Genomic DNA, 18,848 nt, shown 5'->3' with positions numbered 1-18,848 from the left:
GCCTTGGTGCTCACACACCATTCTCCATTCCCCACGGGGCGGCAGTGCCTTGGTGCTCACACACCATTCTCCATTCCCCTGCAGGGCGGCAGTGCCTTGGTGCTCACACACCATTCTCCATTCCCCCGCAGGGCGGTGCCTTGGTGCTCACACACCATTCTCCATTCCCCACGGGGCGGCGGTGCCTTGGTGCTCACACACCATTCTCCATTCCCCCGCGGGGCGGTGCCTGGTTGCTCACACACCATTCTCCATTCCCCACGGGGCGGCGGTGCCTTGGTGCTCACACACCATTCTCCATTCCCCCGCGGGGCGGTGCCTTGGTGCTCACACACCATTCTCCATTCCCCCGCGGGGCGGTGCCTTGGTGCTCACACACCATTCTCCATTCCCCCGCGGGGCGGCAGTGCCTTGGTGCTCACACACCATTCTCCATTCCCCCACGGGGCGGCGGTGCCTTGGTGCTCACACACCATTCTCCATTCCCCCGCAGGGCGGTGCCTTGGTGCACACACACCATTCTCCATTCCCCCGCGGGGCGGTGCCTTGGTGCACACACACCATTCTCCATTCCCCCGCAGGGCGGTGCCTTGGTGCTCACACACCATTCTCCATTCCCCCGCAGGGCGGTGCCTTGGTGCACACACACCATTCTCCATTCCCCACGGGGCGGCAGTGCCTTGGTGCTCACACACCATTCTCCATTCCCCCATGGGACGGCGGTGCCTTGGTGCTCACACACCATTCTCCATTCCCCCATGGGACGGCGGTGCCTTGGTGCTCACACACCATTCTCCATTCCCCCATGGGACGGCGGTGCCTTGGTGCTCACACACCATTCTCCATTCCCCCATGGGACGGCGGTGCCTTGGTGCTCACACACCATTCTCCATTCCCCCGCGGGGCGGCGGTGCCTTGGTGCTCACACACCATTCTCCATTCCCCCGCGGGGCGGCGGTGCCTTGGTACTCACACACCATTCTCCATTTCCCCGCGGGGTGGTGCCTTGGTGCTCACACACCATTCTCCATTCCCCCGCGGGGCGGCGGTGCCTTGGTGCTCACACACCATTCTCCATTCCCCCGCGGGGCGGCGGTGCCTTGGTGCTCACACACCATTCTCCATTCCCCACGGGGCGGCGGTGCCTTGGTGCTCACACACCATTCTCCATTCCCCCACGGGGCGGCGGTGCCTTGGTGCTCACACACCATTCTCCATTCCCCCGCGGGGCGGTGCCTCGGTGCTCACACACCATTCTCCATTCCCCCGCGGGGTGGTGCCTTGGTGCTCACACACCATTCTCCATTCCCCACGGGGCGGCGGTGCCTTGGTGCTCACACACCATTCTCCATTCCCCCGTGGGGCGGTGCCTTGGTGCTCACACACCATTCTCCATTCCCCCGCGGGGCGGTGCCTTGGTGCTCACACACCATTCTCCATTCCCCCGCAGGGCGGTGCCTTGGTGCTCACACACCATTCTCCATTCCCCCGCAGGGCGGCGGTGCCTTGGTGCTCACACACCATTCTCCATTCCCCCGCGGGGCGGTGCCTGGGTGCTCACACACCATTCTCCATTCCCCACGGGGCGGTGGTGCCTTGGTGCTCACACACCATTCTCCATTCCCCCGCGGGGCGGTGCCTTGGTGCTCACACACCATTCTCCATTCCCCCGCGTGGTGGTGCCTTGGTGCTCACACACCATTCTCCATTCCCCACGGGGCGGCAGTGCCTTGGTGCTCACACACCATTCTCCATTCCCCCACGGGGCGGCGGTGCCTTGGTGCTCACACACCATTCTCCATTCCCCACGGGGCGGTGCCTTGGTGCTCCCACACCATTCTCCATTCCCCACGGGGCGGCAGTGCCTTGGTGCTCACACACCATTCTCCATTCCCCACGGGGCGGCAGTGCCTTGGTGCTCACACACCATTCTCCATTCCCCACGGGGCGGCAGTGCCTTGGTGCTCACACACCATTCTCCATTCCCCCGCAGGGCGGCAGTGCCTTGGTGCTCACACACCATTCTCCATTCCCCCGCAGGGCGGTGCCTTGGTGCTCACACACCATTCTCCATTCCCCCGCAGGGCGGTGCCTTGGTGCTCACACACCATTCTCCATTCCCCACGGGGCGGCGGTGCCTTGGTGCTCACACACCATTCTCCATTCCCCCGCGGGGCGGTGCCTGGGTGCTCACACACCATTCTCCATTCCCCACGGGGCGGCGGTGCCTTGGTGCTCACACACCATTCTCCATTCCCCCGCGGGGCGGTGCCTTGGTGCTCACACACCATTCTCCATTCCCCCGCGGGGCGGTGCCTTGGTGCTCACACACCATTCTCCATTCCCCCGCGGGGCGGTGCCTTGGTGCTCACACACCATTCTCCATTCCCCACGGGGCAGTGCCTTGGTGCTCCCACACCATTCTCCATTCCCCCGCAGGGCGGCGGTGCCTTGGTGCTCACACACCATTCTCCATTCCCCACGGGGCGGTGCCTTGGTGCTCCCACACCATTCTCCATTCCCCACGGGGCGGCAGTGCCTTGGTGCTCACACACCATTCTCCATTCCCCACGGGGCGGTGGTGCCTTGGTGCTCACACATCATTCTCCATTCCCCACGGGGCGGTGCCTTGGTGCTCACACACCATTCTCCATTCCCCACGGGGCGGTGCCTTGGTGCTCACACACCATTCTCCATTCCCCCGCGGGGCGGTGCCTTGGTGCTCACACACCATTCTCCATTCCCCCATGGGGCGGTGCCTTGGTGCTCACACACCATTCTCCATTCCCCCGCAGGGCGGCGGTGCCTTGGTGCTCACACACCATTCTCCATTCCCCCATGGGGCGGTGCCTCGGCGCTCACACACCATTCTCCATTCCCCCGCGGGGCGGTGGTGCCTTGGTGCTCACACACCATTCTCCATTCCCCCATGGGGCGGTGCCTCGGCGCTCACACACCATTCTCCATTCCCCCGCAGGGCGGCGGTGCCTTGGTGCTCACACACCATTCTCCATTCCCCCGCGGTGCGGTGCCTTGGTGCTCACACACCATTCTCCATTCCCCACGGGGCGGCAGTGCCTTGGTGCTCACACACCATTCTCCATTCCCCCGCGGTGCGGTGCCTTGGTGCTCACACACCATTCTCCATTCCCCCGCGGTGCGGTGCCTTGGTGCTCACACACTATTCTCCATTCCCCACGGGGCGGTGCCTTGGTGCTCACACACCATTCTCCATTCCCCCACGGGGCGGCAGTGCCTTGGTGCTCACACACCATTCTCCATTCCCCCGCAGTGCGGTGGTGCCTTGGTGCTCACACACCATTCTCCATTCCCCACGGGGCGGCAGTGCCTTGGTGCTCACACACCATTCTCCATTCCCCCGCAGGGCGGCGGTGCCTTGGTGCTCACACACCATTCTCCATTCCCCACGGGGCGGTGCCTTGGTGCTCACACACCATTCTCCATTCCCCACGGGGCGGTGCCTTGGTGCTCCCACACCATTCTCCATTCCCCCGCGGGGCGGTGCCTTGGTGCTCACACACCATTCTCCATTCCCCACGGGGCGGTGCCTTGGTGCTCCCACACCATTCTCCATTCCCCCGCGGGGCGGTGCCTTGGTGCTCACACACCATTCTCCATTCCCCACGGGGTGGTGGTGCCTTGGTGCTCACACACCATTCTCCATTCCCCCGCGGGGCGGTGCCTTGGTGCTCACACACCATTCTCCATTCCCCACGGGGCGGCGGTGCCTTGGTGCTCACACATCATTCTCCATTCCCCCGCAGGGCGGCGGTGCCTTGGTGCTCACACATCATTCTCCATTCCCCCGCGGGGCGGTGCCTTGGTGCTCACACACCATTCTCCATTCCCCACGGGGCGGCGGTGCCTTGGTGCTCACACACCATTCTCCATTCCCCCGCGGGGCGGTGCCTTGGTGCTCACACACCATTCTCCATTCCCCCGCGGGGCGGTGCCTCGGTGCTCACACACCATTCTCCATTCCCCCGCGGTGCGGTGCCTCGGTGCTCACACACCATTCTCCATTCCCCCGCGGTGCGGTGCCTTGGTGCTCACGCACCATTCTCCATTCCCCCGCGGGGCGGCGGTGCCTTGGTGCTCACACACCATTCTCCATTCCCCACGGGGCAGTGGTGCCTTGGTGCTCACACACCATTCTCCATTCCGCATGGGGCGGCAGTGCCTTGGTGCTCACACACCGTTCTCCATTCCCCCGCAGGGCGGTGCCTTGGTGCTCACACACCATTCTCCATTCCCCACGGGGCGGCAGTGCCTTGGTGCTCACACACCATTCTCCATTCCGCATGGGGCGGCAGTGCCTTGGTGCTCACACACCATTCTCCATTCCCCACGGGGCGGTGGTGCCTTGGTGCTCACACACCATTCTCCATTCTCCATTCCCCCGCAGGGCGGTGCCTTGGTGCTCACACACCATTCTCCATTCCCCCGCAGGGCGGTGCCTTGGTGCTCACACACCATTCTCCATTCTCCATTCCCCCGCAGGGCGGTGCCTTGGTGCTCACACACCATTCTCCATTCCCCCGCAGGGCGTTGCCTTGGTGTTCACACACCATTCTCCATTCCCCCGCAGGGCGTTGCCTTGGTGCTCACACACCATTCTCCATTCCCCCGCGGGGCGGTGCCTTGGTGCTCACACACCATTCTCCATTACCTTGCAGGGCGGTGCCTTGGTGCTCACACACCATTCTCCATTCCCCCGCGGGGCGGTGCCTTGGTGCTCACACACCATTCTCCATTCCCCCGCGGGGCGGTGCCTTGGTGCTCACACACCATTCTCCATTCCCCCGCGGGGCGGTGCCTTGGTGCTCACACACCATTCTCCATTACCTCGCGGGGCGGTGCCTTGGTGCTCACACACCAGTCTCCATTCCCCCGCGGGGCGGTGCCTTGGTGCTCACACACCATTCTCCATTCCCCCGCGGGGTGGTGCCTTGGTGCTCACACACCATTCTCCATTACCCCGCAGGGCGGCGGTGCCTTGGTGCTCACACACCATTCCCCATTCCCTCGCGGGGCGGTGGTTGTTTCGGAATCCCGTGTCACTGGCGTGATACTCAATGTGCTTCCTTCCGTTCAGCCATAACCACAATCATCCTTGGTCATTCTTGGTGGATCTCGGCATAAAACAACTTGGTTATTTCTATAACAATCATCTATGTTAATACTGTTGTTTTCTTTAATCACATGTCTGGACAAGTCATGGTAGCGTAAGCGAGTTTGGTTCCTTACCTCCCCAATATTGTTTGTTTGGTATAAGGAATCTCCTTTTGTTACATCAGACTGTGGTGTTGATAGTACAAATCCTATTATATTTAAATGTCCGGTTATGCATCTAGCTTTTGGTATCCACGCATGACTATTCCTCCATACCTCACACGTATGAGTCATGTTTTTATCTAAGATCCAATTGGTAAATACATCATTCAGTATCCAATCCGACACTTCTCCATTTTGGAGTTGCTCTAGGTTATGTTGCACTTCACTAAGTATCCATGCTCCGAACCCTGCGCAAACTATTTCCGCCTATGGTTGCTGGCTCATGTCTTCTCCTGCTTTGTTTATCAAATTTATAGTTCTGGCGTGGTCCCGCAACGTGTGGGCCACTTGTAGCAATTCTCCCTCCGTACCATGACCTAGCTGTGCCTGCAGTCTTTGGTTATCCCCTTCCCTACCCAATAATCCTTGTAAGATTCGGATTAGGGCATCAACCCGATCGTCTATGGTATGCAGGTCTATAGTGCTCACCGTCACAACCCCTGCCGCATATCCCACACCTGCCGTTTCTAGTATCCCTCTTTTATTCGTTGGCGTGCCCCAAAGTGTATTTTATCCTTGGTTTTCTTTATTACCAAGCCCCCTTTTGCTCCTGATCACAGCTAACGTCGCTCGAGTTTCTGTAATACAGGCCTTGTTGGTCCCTTTGGCCGGCCTGCACAGCTTCTCCCGTGGCTCCCTCTATAAGGGATAAGATCCTGTAAAATATAATATTTCCCGGTCGTCACGGTTAATTAGGGTTCATGCCTTTTCAACTGGATCCAATGTTTCCATTTGCCAGTGCCCCTTATATCTACGCATGCGCACGTGTCACTTACCATTTTTACCTGATGGGGGCCAGTCCATTTTGGCGAGAACCCAGGTTTCTCTGGGTTTATCTTTACCATTATCTGACTGCCTACCTAGGGTATTTGGACTTTCTGTTCCTTGATGTCATTCTCTAAGTCTTTAATTACTTGCTGGTCTCTAGCCTGTGCTTTCAGGTCATGTAATTGCTTACAGAGTTCCATCACAAACCTCCGTATTCTATCTTTATATGGTCCTACGCCCTCACTTCCTGTGACCAGTACCTCGGGCAGTTTCATTACTCTTCCAGTCATTAACTCAAAGGGCGTCAGTCCTGTAGTCCGGCTAGGGGTTGCCCTTAATTTCATCAGGACTCGGGGTAACATGTCCAACCATCCCTGTCCCGCGGGGTGACTTCTTCCTGTACCTTAAGCATGTTCACCTCCTTGGGCCCAATTGCACACGCACCGACTTTGGCTTCATTGGTCAGATTCCCTTTCTCAGCTGCCCACTTGGCTGCCTCGTCTGCCCATGCATTGCCCTGTTGGTGTCGGTCAGTGATCTTCATGTGTGCTTTAATTTTTATTATTGTGCACTCTTGGGGTAGGAGGGAGGCTCCCACTAATTCCTTGATTATATTCTCGTGTCTTATGGATCCTCCTCCTGATGTCATATATCCTCGCCTACTCCAGGCTACCATGTAATCATACACCACCCCAAAGGCATATCGACTATCTGTATATATGTTTACCCTTTTTCCTTCGGCTAACCTCAGGGCTTCGGTGAGAGCCACCAATTCTGCTACCTGAGCCGATAGGCTTCCTTCTAGCTGACCTTCCCTTTTAACCTGCCCATTGCCATCTACCACTGCCCATCCTGTTCGTGGTGTTCCGTCTATATATCATCTGGACCCATCTACATAGAGATCAATTTCCGCTTCCTCGAGCGGGGCTTCACTAACATGACTATTTTCCCCTTCACTTCCTGTCATGTTACACTGATGTTCCTCTCCTTCTGTTATAATCCGCCCTGCGGGATTGTTACAGTTGTCTTTAACTGTTGTTACTGTGCCATTGGGGGGTATGAGCATCGCCTCCCATGTGGCCCTACGTGCATCTGATACAGTTCTTAGCCTTCCTGTGTTAAGCAACTCTACTAGGGTATGCTGGGTATGTAGGATAATTTGTCCTGACATCACTATTTGTTCACTAACTCTGATAGCCCACGCAGCGCAGTTGAGGGCAGCAACGCATCTAGACAATCCTGCAGCTACAGGCTGCCGCTTAGTGGAGTGGTACGCTACCGGCCTTTGTCTGTCCCCATGCACCTGGGTTACTACCCCATTGTAATGATCCTTACTGTGGTAGTTATAGATGTGGAATGGCCTATTCTGGTCTGGTAATCCCAGGGCAGGAGCACTTACGAGGGCTTGTTTAACTTTACAAAAGCTGTTTCATGGTCGGGGCCCCAGTCCACCAGCTCCTGGGATGGTTTCCCCCCTTTAATCAAATCCTGTATAGGCTGGGCCATTTCTGCATATTCTGGGATAAAGTTCCGACAATAATTAAATAGCTCTAGTACCTGCCTGACCCCCTCCCCTCTTTGGTATGGTCCCTTCCTGCTGCCATCTCTGAGGGCTTCCCCCTTTCATTTCACAAACCTTGCCCTTTGGCTTATTCATTACCCCGATATTCCATTTATCTGTCTGGCGCACCTCAAAGCGCAGGGTCATTTTCCTCACAACTTTAGCCTTTGTATTTACCCCATCTTCTGGATCAAAATCTGACATAGCTGCTTGTACGTATGGGAGACTGTGAGAAATCAAAGCACGCAGCCAGTGGTTACATTCTGCTCCTGCTAGCTGTCCTCTCGGTCCCAGTGCCCCTCCCATGTGGGCCACAGTCTGTCGGCATATGCTGCCGGAGTCTCATTTGCACCCTGCTCTACATCTGCTATAGCTTTTAAAAGGATCCCCTCCTAGCTCCAACTTATTCATATTACTGGACATTTTCCTTAAATCCTCCATATTACACAGAATCACAAACTCCTGATCGAGCAGCCCTAAGTCTCTGATCTGTTTCCTTCAATGACCACATGTCGCACTGATTCTGATTATTTATTACCTGTCTCTCAAGGTACTGTTCTTTATTAACCCACCTTTCTGTCTTCGGGCATTTGTCTCTTCCCTTGTGTTATTATGTATCCTAGGTAGATTACTTCGTCCTTCCCTACCTGTACATTTCTAGGGTTTACCTTTAGTCCCGCATTCTGTAGGGCTCCCAGTACCGTAGTCAATTAAATATTGTAGCCACTATCAGATGTTCTTGCGAAGTGGAGTTATCTTATTCAATGCTGTCTACACAAATTTACACCAACCAGAATTTCACCATGGCCACAATGAAAGTCTGGTTTTAATAGGTTAATTAACCTCATAACTCCAATTTAATCCAGATCAATTTTTTTTGTAAACTAACCAGTATCACTTGGAAAAGAAAGAAAGAAGCCACATTAACAACAAAACAGTCACTCATGCCTTGTAAACGTTCAAATTCATTTTCTTCCAGGCACCTTGGCAACTGTAACTTCAAGGCTGAAGCTTATCTTTTGTAAAACAATTAACAAACTTAAAACAACACACGCTTGTCCATCATTCAAGACAAGTCTTCAAAGGGTTAAACAGCTTTTAGCTCTCTGTACAAAAGAGTTGGTGGAGCTAAAACAAACACAACAGACACTTTCAAAGACAGAAAACTTCCACACTTTTAACACACACTTTCACACAAACTGAGATTCCAGCATTCCTTTTCTTAAATTACTGGTACTCGGGTACAATTTTGGCACCCGTTTTTGGTCCAAATTCGAGTACGTCTACTCAACTCATAATATGCATGAGCCACTAAAATGATGAGCTTTTCTTCCTTTAATTTTGTATCCTTAGCCCACCATTCTCTTTGTTTTACCGGTGGGTCATTTGGTTGCCAATCATTTTTAACCATTTTGTCAATTAATCGTTTATTTTTGTCTGCTAAATAGCGTGTCAGAGACCCCACCAGTCCCCACTCGAGTTTTTCACTTCCCATGGTTAATTGTTGTCAGCGGTACATCCCTTACTTTACTCTCGCAGAGTGAGATGGTACTTGCAACTGGATTGTTGACAGCGGTACCTCTCTTAAATACTCTCGCAGAGTGAGACCGTGCTTGCAACAATTTTGTTCTGGTGATTTGTTGTCAGAGGTATGCTTAAACTTTCTGCACTACTTGCAACTCGCCTATTTTATTGCTGGGGTCGGTACGTCGCCCCTAGGTTATTCTTGTATTCCTTCTTGTCTGCCCCGGCCGAATACGACCAATACCAGTTCCCTGGTATTGCCTTGTTGGCCGTGCTTCAGGACCTACTTATAACCCATATCGTGCTTATTCCTCAGTTCCCGTCAGTTCGTGGTTTGCTATGCTTAGTTCTTTTATATAGATTATCTCCCCTTCTGTTCCACAATGTATCAGCTCTAACTTGTAGGTGGTATTTAAAAGATACTCACCCCAACAGCTGCTACATTGTTCGGGTCGGAGAGTCTGTATCCTACTGACTACGCCAATTGTTTGGGGTAAAAGAGAAGTCTTCTCTCCTCTCAAGCAGACCCCCTGAGATAAGGGGTCGACACTTGCCCTATAGCAGCCACGAATTCGCCAGACGGACACCTTGGATAAGTTTCACGATCTTTATTCATGCATATGCATGAGGAAAATCTCAGTCTCATCCCAGAGAAAGGATTCTTCCACCGAGTATCAAATACATACAGCAATTATACCCTAACTTGAGGCGTGCACTCCTCGTGCACCCCCCTTCTACAATCATTGATTGGTCTGCAGAATAGGCGAAGGGCTGTGTCCATTCGATGCCCCTTATCAGGGAGGTTGCTGAATGGTTCACAGAAACCCATCTTTACAGCATTCGCGGGCTAATTTATCTGTTCTTGCTCTGGACAGGAGTGCTTACCTCATCCCATCTGTATGTCCTGCCTTATCTTAAGCAAGGACAAAAGACCAGCTTATTAGTTTTACAGTTCCTGTCTTATCAGGGTTCTACATTCCTAAACAAGGATAGGAGACAAACTTATTTTCCACTAATTTTAATTCTAAGAAGTTATAGTTACTTCTAACTTTTAATTCTAAGAAGTTATAGTTTCTTCTAACTTTTAATTCTAAGAAGTCATTTTTGGCCCCTTTCCATTCTAATAAAAGCAGTCATGATGGCAGCAGTCTGAGCTTGCGTGGCAGCACTCAGATGTAGGGTGGCTTCTGCTTGTGCTGCAATGGAAGCTGAGACATCACCCATCAGACCCTGCATCATGGTTGAGTCCACAAGTGCACTAATGGAGTTGGCCATCACTTCTATGCTAGAAATCATGGGTTCCAAGCTCTGTGCAAAGCCCTGTGCAAGGTTGGTGCCGGACTCCTCCATACTCCTTGACATATGCACACAGGCTTTCTGGCAGGCTTGCCAATGCACCAAAAAAGAAACAAACAAAAAAGAAGACTTGCATTTCTATAGCACCTTTCACAACCACCGGATGTCTCAAAGCACTTTGCAGCCAATGAAGTACTTTTTGAAGTTTAGTCACTGTTGTAATGTAGGAAACGCGGCAGCCAATTTGCGCACAGCAAGCTCCCACAAACAGCAATGTGATAATGAGCAGATAATCTGTTTTAGTAATGTTGATTGAGGGATAAATATTGGCCAGGACACTGGGGATAACTCCCCTGCTATTTTTCAAAATAGTGCCATGGGATCTTTTAAGTCTGCCTGAGAGAGTAGACGGGGCTTCGGTTTAACGTCTCACCCAAAGGACTGCAGCACTCTCTCAGTACTGCACTGGAGTGTCAGCCTAGACTTTTGTGTTCGAGTCTCTGGAGTGGGCCGCCCCATCGAAGTCCTCTGCAGCAGGACCTGTGTATGATCTCGCCCTCTGGGGAGTTGGCACCTGCTACCCTTTCCCCCCTGCCCTGGCTGTAGCCCACATGCCTGATGATTCACCATGTGCAGATCCCACCTCTAAGCTACCCTCTAAACTCCGCGCAGTGCCAGTATCTGAACTGGTGGCCGAGAGTGACACATCGAGTAACGGTGTGTGTTTCTTCATCATCACTCTCCTCTCTCTCTTCTTGCACCACTGACTGGGCAGATTGGATTTCTTTCATCTCTGAAATGAGAAAGGCACAAGGGTAGGGTTGTGGTGAGGGGAGGGTTGTGGTGAGGGGAGTGGGTAAAGCAAGAGATGCATGCTTACACCATGTGCAACTTGTAAATCAGAAGAGATTGCGGGATGAGTGGATAGTGAGATGTGAGAAGGAGGATTACGTATGAGGATACCGGCATCTTGTATTCTTTCAGCCCCACCGATGGCCACGGGCTCAGCGATGCCCCCCCCAAGAATGTCCAGCACCATCTCGTCCATGGGGGTGAGGTTATGCAAGTGCACCTGTTCCCCACCGGTTAGGTTCTGCTGGCGCCGGTTGTGAGCCACCTTTTCCTGCAAGAGAAAGGGAAGTGTGTCAGTGAGTGTGGTGCAATGTGTTTAGGTGATATGCCTGTCATGGTTGAATAGTTGACAGTGTGTGCAAGGTGTGAGATGTGGGTGTGAGGCTTGCAGCAGTGGTAAGTGTGTGAGGGTGAGGTGAAGCTATGAATGTGAGATATGAGTCATGTTTGGTAGAGATTGTTGGTAGGTGTGGTGCATTGAGCAGTGTGAGGCTAGTGGTGCAGATGGTGGGATATGGCATTTGAAGATTAATTCACTCACCTTGACCACTTGTGTGAGGTCATTAAACTTTTTGCGGCACTGGATCCAGTCCTGGGGACGACAGGCATTGCAGTGATGGCTTGAGCGATCTCCTCCCAGATCCTTCTTGCGTTCAACCTTGAAGGCCTTCTGCCCCCCTACGGGTAGATCACTCACAGGGTCTTTGGACCCCCAGGGCCAATGCCTCCAGTGCCGCATCGGAAAATCTCCTTCCCCTTTCCCTTGGCTGTTGGGCCATGGCTTTCTCCACAATGACAATGAGGTGCTTCTGCAACAAAGCACCTCCCCTTTAAGTAGTGCAGAGGGCCTAGGCCAAACTTTATTGGCCAGTAGACTGCACCTGATATTACCCACCCCGTTCAGAGCTAAGCCAATCAGCAGTGTGTTTTGCGCTGAATCAGCGTGCCTGCCTGCACCACTTTGAACAGGAGCAAGAAAATAGCGCTGGGCGGTGCCCCCACCCATTTTCGGGCCTTATTCAATTTCTAGGTCACTATCTTTCTAATCTGCTGTAGACACTAGGAATAGTGAATCAGATTTGAAGACTGGATGCTATATTTTCATATTTGCATCAAGTATGTGATCTTGTTTTATTAATGGGTAACATTTTAAATTTTGACTTTTTAATCATTGTGATATCATTTGTTTTAGACCAAAGCTCAAATGGACAAGCTCCAGAAAACCGTCTCATCAGAAGGAAGATTTAAAAATCTAAGAGAAACACTGAAAAAGTTAGTTTTGCTTTGAGATGCCTGTATCTGTATAATAAATGGTAGCAAATCCCTGTGCTTATGTTTTGATATTGATGGTTCTTTGATGTATTTGTTATGTCTCAGTCCATAACAGCTAAGCACTTACAGTCTATTAAGGTTTCTTTAATAAAACAGCTTTCCTCACATACTGAAACAGTGTTTAGCTGACATCATTCCCAACAATAAGTGCATATAAAGTATTATATTTGCCTGCTTGACAATATTTACTCCAAACGTAATTAATTTTGTGAACCACTTTGAAATGTTCCGACAAGGTAATAAAGCATGATACCAATGCAAAAACCTTTTTGTTTCTTTTCATAAGTGTATACAATGCAGTAACACACAACGCACAAGTTGTGGTAAAGTGAGCCCTCTAAAGGGGCACAGAATGATATAGTGCATCTCGAAGTTGCAGAATTCGCCACATGCTCACTGCTTGATCTCAGCTATGGACGCTGAGAGGAGATCCACTGCAGAGGTCAGTCACTTCCCACAAAGGAGGGATGGAACATCAGAGCATTAGTCAACTTAGGAGGATTGAGGGTAAGCTGTTCACTTCCAGAGAACACTCCTCCCAGGATTTGCCTGAGGGACACTGCTGGCATTGCAGCAGTCCAACATTGATGTCTGCTTCACTGGCAACTTTGCCGGTCTAATGTAAATGAGGCCCAAGGCCCAATTTCAATCGAGCCTCGGGCCTACCTATTCAGTCGCAGAGATCATTTCCTGTGCCAGCGCGAAACAATTTCTACCTCTGCATCCATATAGGCTTATTATGTTGTTGGAACATCTCAAGCACTTCACAATTTGTTTGCCATGACTGCTGTTATGTAGGCTTTACATGTACTTATTTTTAATACCTCAAAAACTGTGATTTGAAGTGCTAGGTGACACCATATTAATTATAACATGAAAGGGATGATTCTGTGATCCTGCACTGCCAGAAGGGACTGGTGCTCGTGAGGAGTGTACCTCAGGAAATTAGGTGCACAGCCCATTATTTTCTATCCATGTAAATGAGTGGAGCTGCACTTGTTGCAAGCAGCGCCAGATCCTGAAGTGCACTATTTTGGCCATGACTTTTAATAGTGACTCATACTACAGCAGCAACTTGCATTTATATACATAGCGCCTTTAATATAGTAAAACATCCCAAGGCACTGCACAGGAGTGTAATCAAACAAAAATTAACAGCGATCCAAAGGAGGAGACACTAGGACAGGTGTTTTAAAAGTAGGTAGGCTTTAAAGTGCCTTAAAGGAGGAGAGAGAGAGGCAGAGAGGTTTAGGGAGGGAATTCCAGAGCTAAGGGCCACAACAGCTGAAGGCACGGCCGCCAATGGTGGGGCAAAAGAAGTCAGGGTTCCGCAAGAGGCCAGAATTGGAGGAACACAGAGTTCTCAGAGGGTTGTAGGACTGGAGGAGGTTACACAGATAGGGAGGGGTGAGTCAATGGAAGGATTTGAAACACAAGGATGAGAATTTTCAATTTGAGGCTTTGCTGGACCGAGAGGTACATAGGTCAGTGAGCACAGGAGTGATGGGCGATTGGAAGCTGGTGTGACCAAGCGTACGGGCAGCAGAATTTTGGATGAGCTCACGTTTATGGTTCTCATTTATTCACTACAAAAGATGCTTTCTCTCTGACGAAGGGTCAGCGACCTGAAACGTTAACTCTGTTTCTCTCTCTACAGATGCTGCCTGACCTGCTGAGTATTTCCAGCATTTTCTGTTTTTATTTTATGCTTTCTCTCTGTTTAGTGTTGTCCAAAGGGTTTCAAGGTCTTGTGTTGAATTAAAAATTCCAGGTTGGGATGGGGGACTCTGCAGATGGCTCAATGCATAAATGGTACTGAATTAAACAAACTCTGAATAATCCCTGGTCTAAAACTGCCTCAGGTCAGTGATGGCATTGGCACCACAGTTAGCTTCGGCACCCTGTGTTAGGAAGGCGATCAGCCAGGGATCCCTGTGCAGTGAACCCCGTTGGAAAGCGTTTACATGTGGATCTCATCTAATGATAGGATTGGACTCAGCTGTGATGCCATCTGTGGGAGAATAACCCGACGATACTTATGACTGGGTTAACACATGCAAGATTAACCACTTGAATAATTCAATTGAAAACTGCTGGCTGTATGGAATCATGAGTTAGTGCCTTCAGGAGAAATGGGGAGAAAAATGTAAAAAGGCGACAGCTTTGGAGGACAGCACTGATCAAAAACCTGTAACCCAATCTGACATCGTTGTAGTTGCAAAAAAAAAATCCATTGCTTTAGTGCTCCTGAAGTTTTTAAGTTTTTATTTTATTTTCCCTGTTGGTGAGCGGCTACCTCTACATTTATTTTCAAAAGCCAAGGTGAAGGTGGGAATGTTGCAAACAGCTTGCTCAGACACCATTTGAATTACTATACTGCAACCTGAATATTAATTAAGCATGTGCTTTCATACAGACACTGAAAATATAATTTAAATACCTAGCTGAGAGCAATCTGCTTGTGCACCCATCTTATAAAAATGAGCTCCTCTGTTTAATTAGATTGATATATGCATAAATTAATATCCTTTAAATTTTACCTCTTTTTCTTCCTTTACAGTTGTAATCCACCCTGTGTTCCATATCTCGGGATGTATTTGACTGATCTAGCGTTTATAGAAGAGGGTACACCGAATTTTACTGAAGAAGGTCTTGTAAACTTTTCCAAAATGAGAATGGTGAGCTTAGTCTATGATACGAGACGATGGCCATTTTGCTTTCATAAAACGTAACCCAGTGCCTAAACCGTGTCTGAAGATGCATAGCAAAGCCAAGATAGGCGACATAACAATTTGCTGACAACTGCTGATCATTATATTAGCAATGGCACATTCATCCATTTGTATGAAATTCCTTTGTTCATTAGCTTCACAAAATGACCTGGGAATTCTTGGAGCCCTGCTCCACCAGCGTAAGTGTGGCAAAGTGGAACCCCCAGCTGCCCTCGCCCAAGGCCAGGAACCCATCCCAAACTCTGGGGACGGAGTCATTCACATAGCCAGGGTAGGCTGCTCGAGGACGGAGTCATTCTCATAGCCAGGGTAGGCTGCCTGGGGACGGAGACATTCACATAGCCAGGGTAGGCTGCCTGGGGACGGAGTCATTCACATAGCCAGGGTAGGCTGCCTGGGGACGGAGTCATTCACATAGCCAGGGTAGGCTGCCTGAGGACGGAGTCATTCACATAGCCAGGGTAGGCTGTCGAGGCCTGCAAGGGAGCATCGGCGTCAGCTGACCTGTTGTGAAACGTTTTGCTTTTCTAAGGCGGAGGGGCGATCTCCTGAGGCCGAAATGGACTTCAAATTTTTTCTTATATTCATTGGTTCCTAGTGGAGCCACTCCAACTTGTTAAAGTTTGATGCATCCTTTATCCATCTATTCAAATATCAGGCCGTAGATATGTGTCTAACAATCATACAGGAATTTCCCTGCTCAACATCACAGGGAAAATCCTTGCTATGATTATCCTAAATCGTTACATTAAGCTAATCCTTGCTAAGAAATTCTTGCCCAATAGTGTGGATTCAAAAAAGGCAGAGAGGTACTACTGATGTGGTCTTTACCGCCAGACATCTTCAGGAAAAGTGTTGAGAACAAAACTTGGACCTTTACTGTGTCTCGTGTTTTATCACTGTTGAAAGTTCACTTTGTGTAAACAGAAAAAGATTTTGCTGGTGTATATTATCACATTATTTACAAATACTGATTTGTGGATTTCATGATACAAATGTATATTCTATTTTTGCTTTCCTTGATTAAAAAAATGTGCAACTGATAACTGAATTCTTTTGCCTAGATATCTCATATTATCAGGGAGGTACGGCAGTTCCAACAAACACCATACAGAATAGATCATCAATCAAAGGTAACCTGTGTGCACTCTTCCATATTCAGTTTCATTGCAATTTTGTGGCCAAATTGGATTCATTTGGATTCCAGATGATTCAAATGCCAGCTTCAGAGAAGCAAATTTAGACTAGAATTCAGTTTTGGACTGTTCGTGTTGCATCTGAAACCGCCTACTTCAGAGGCTGATTCCTAGATTGCATGCAACTGTGTTAACAATATTTTAAATAGCCTTGTGTTGTGGTGTACAGTCACAAGACGTGGCTCGAGTTGCCAGTTTTAGACAGGATGCTGAAAAAAAACTAGTGCCTTCTTCACAAAAAGGGCAGGCAAATCAGAGTATGGATCACCCCAGAATGCCCCCATTTCATCTTCGAGTGGCTGATTGTACAGCAGTGTCAATTTGCATGTGTAGACAGGAACATATTGGAATGAGGTTTATGATTTAGTGCATTGTACCTGTTGGACTGTGGCTGACCGTCCTCCTCCAGCATCAAGCATAGGGCTTGATGGAGGTTGAACAGCTGAATCAGAGTGTGATTTAACATAAGAACATAACATAAGAAGTAGGAGCAGGAGTAGGCCATACGGCCCCTCGGGCCTACTCCGCCATTCAATAGGATCATGGCTGATCCGAATCTAGACTCACGTCCACTTCCCTGCCCTCTCCCCGTAACCCCTAATTCCCTTATCTGCTAGGAAACTGTCTATCTCCATTTTAAATTTATTTAATGTTGCAGCTTCCGCAGCTCTCTGGGGTAGCAAATTCCATAGATTTACTACCCTCTGAGTGAAGAAGTTTCTCCTCATCTCAGTTTTGAAAGGGCAGCCCCTTATTCTTAGATTATGCCCCCTAGTTCTAGTCTCACCCATCAGTGGAAACATCCTCACCGCATCCACCCGATCAAGCCCCCTCACAATCTTATATGTTTCGATAAGATCGCCTCTCATTCTTCTGAACTCCAATGAGTAGAGTCCCAACCTACTTAACCTTTCCTCATACGTCAACCCCCTCATCTCCGGAATCAACCGAGTGAACCTTCTCTGAACCGCCTCGAGAGCAAGTATATCTTTTCTTAAATATGGAAACCAAAACTGCACGCAGTATTCCAGGTGTGGCCTCACCAATACCCTGTATAACTGCAGCAAGACTTCCCTGTTTTTATACTCCATCCCCCTTGCAATAAAAGCCAAGATTCCATTGGCCTTCCTGATCACCTGCTGCACCTGCATACTAACTTTTTGTGTTTCATGCACCAGGACCCCCAGATCCCTTTGTACTGTAGCACTTTGCAGTTTCTCTCCATTTAGATAATAACTTGCTCTTTGATTTTTTCTGCCAAAGTGCATAACCTCACACTTTCCAACATTATATTGCATCTGCCAAATCTCTGCCCACTCACTTAGCCTGTCCATGTCCTTTTGCAGGTTTTTTATGTCCTCTTCACTCACTGCTTTCCCTCCCATCTTTGTATCGTCAGCAAACTTGGATATGTTGCACTCAGTCCCTTCCTCCAAATCGTTAATATAGATTGTAAAGAGTTGGGGTCCCAGCACTGACCCCTGCGGAACACCACTAGTTACTGATTGCCAGCCCGAGAATGAACCATTTATCCCAACTCTTTGTTTCCTGTTAGATAGCCAATCTTCCACCCATGCCAGTATATTACCCCCAATCCCGTGATTTCTTATCTTGATCAGTAATCTTTTGTGTGGAACCTTGTCAAATGCCTTTTGGAAGTCCAAATACACTACATCCACTGGTTCCCCTTTATCCACCCTGTATGTTACATCCTCAAAGAATTCGAGCAAATTTGTCAAACATGACTTCCCCTTCATAAAACCATGCTGACTCTGTCCTATTAAATTATGTTTATCCAAATGCTCTGTTACTGTTTCCTTAATAATGGACTCCAACATTTTGCCAACCACAGATGTTAGGCTAACTGGTCTATAGTTTCCAGCTTTTTGTTTACTTCCCTTCTTAAATAAGGGTGTTACATTAGCAGTTTTCCAATCTGCCAGGACCTTTCCTGAGTCCAGGGAGTTCTGGAAAATAATCACCAATGCCTCCACAATCCCTACCGCCACTTCTCTCAAGACCCTAGGATGTAGGCCATCAGGTCCGGGGGATTTATCCGCCTTAAGTCCCATTATTTTACTGAGTACCATCTCCTTAGTGATTTTAATCGTGTTTAGCTCCTCCCCCCCCCCATTGCCCCCTGTTTGTCCAGTGTTGGGATATTTTTAGTGTCCTCTACTGTAAAGACTGATACAAAATATTTGTTCAGCGTTTCTGCCATCTCCATGTTCC

The 18,848-nt window shown here is 49.8% G+C and overlaps 1 protein-coding gene across 3 annotated transcripts in view; it reads left to right on the top strand.

Moving 5' to 3' along the window:
- LOC147124570 (ras-specific guanine nucleotide-releasing factor 2-like) overlaps positions 1 to 18,848 on the top strand; it is a 361,280-nt gene that overhangs the window by 326,447 nt on the left and 15,985 nt on the right. For all 3 annotated transcript variants that reach the window (XM_085989546.1, XM_085989542.1, XM_085989537.1), the window contains 3 exons: positions 12,549 to 12,628; positions 15,249 to 15,366; positions 16,485 to 16,553. In XM_085989546.1, coding sequence (XP_085845672.1) covers positions 12,549 to 12,628; positions 15,249 to 15,366; positions 16,485 to 16,553 — 267 coding nt within the window. The remainder of the gene's footprint in view (positions 1 to 12,548; positions 12,629 to 15,248; positions 15,367 to 16,484; positions 16,554 to 18,848) is intronic.

The sequence above is a fragment of the Somniosus microcephalus genome, chromosome 1 (assembly GCF_052327205.1).
Source record: "Somniosus microcephalus isolate GS21.2 chromosome 1, FLI_Smic_1.0, whole genome shotgun sequence".
NCBI classification, from domain to species: Eukaryota; Metazoa; Chordata; class Chondrichthyes; order Squaliformes; family Somniosidae; genus Somniosus; species Somniosus microcephalus.
Note: the sequence above shows the minus strand (reverse complement) of the source record. Positions and strands in the feature narration are given on the sequence as shown.